At 48.6% G+C, this 1,107-nt stretch overlaps 1 protein-coding gene across 1 annotated transcript; it reads left to right on the forward strand.

Moving 5' to 3' along the window:
- Nucleotides 1-217: 217 nt before the first annotated feature.
- On the forward strand, nucleotides 218-388 carry COCCADRAFT_113773 (uncharacterized protein; the record flags this gene model as incomplete). Its single annotated transcript, XM_007720865.1, has 1 exon — nucleotides 218-388. A coding segment is annotated over one exon (171 nt), but the record flags the coding sequence as incomplete, so codon positions are not given.
- Nucleotides 389-1,107: the final 719 nt, after the last annotated feature.

Below are 1,107 nucleotides of genomic sequence, written 5' to 3' on the forward strand. Positions count from 1 at the left end.
TCGCCTTGTCTACGCTCCTCTATCAATCGTGCATGCTGGCAGCGGAGATGCACGCCTTAGCCGCATACGCTGGGGGGCAGAAACACTGCGCCGCAATGCCCACTCGAGGCGACCGCCAACATGTAGAATAGACATCATGTCCTGTCCTACTCCTCCATCTCAGTATTCCCCCGTCTCTCGTCTACCTTCTGCCACTTGACGCGCATACACCATACTCGGCAGCGTGCGCGGCTTATCCGTCCTAATGATCCTCGAGCAGCTGATGGAGGCTGTAGACTCCAACGTGCCTTCAAAGCCGTGCGACTACTTTGATATGATTGGCGGGACGAGCACAGGCGGGTTAATAGCCACTAGGTTATCAGGATATAGGAAGAGTGCTGACGATTGAACTTTAGCCTAATCGCTGTTATGCTGGGCCGGCTGAAGATGAGCGCGAGCGACTGCATCACCGCATGCTTCCGCTCTTTGAACATGTGTTCTGCAAGACACGACACCGAATGACGGTTAAGGGCCAGGTGCAGGGCCGGTTTGACGCAGAAGAGCTGGCGCGGGCAACAAAAGAAGTAGTAAAGCAGCAAGGCCTGCAGGAGGACACGCTACTTAAGTATAGGCCTAAATCAAAGTGCAAAGTGTAGGCTAGGATATAACTACAAAGCTTCGCCGCGTGCTCTTTGTACAACACTACCTCATGTACAATACTACCTTATTTCGATATCCTGAACCTGAATAATTAGTCTTTGGCATGCTGAAAAACTTTCCGCTTATTTAGATTGTGAATATCCAACGTTGTGGTGGAGATGGTATTATGTTGTATCGCAGTAATGTCCTTGGGTTGGGCGGGCCGTGCAACGCACGGCCAATTTCTTAAAGTTATCCCCATAGAACCGTTGGGTCCGGGTGCGTTATGGCACAAATAAGACGAAAGCGATACATAAGCTACATACTTACATCATCGGAAAAAGGTTAGTTAACTAAAATCAATTAATGCGTCTTGTAAAAGCAATGTCATTGCGACTTGAAAGATTCAGGTCCAACGCCTGTTGAGAAAAACAAGGAGCACAATGTTCAAAGCACAGGCTTAATAAACCAACCTTTTTTGACGACTTT

The sequence above is a fragment of the Bipolaris zeicola genome (genome assembly GCF_000523435.1).
Source record: "Bipolaris zeicola 26-R-13 unplaced genomic scaffold scaffold_736, whole genome shotgun sequence".
Taxonomy (NCBI): Eukaryota; Fungi; Ascomycota; class Dothideomycetes; order Pleosporales; family Pleosporaceae; genus Bipolaris; species Bipolaris zeicola.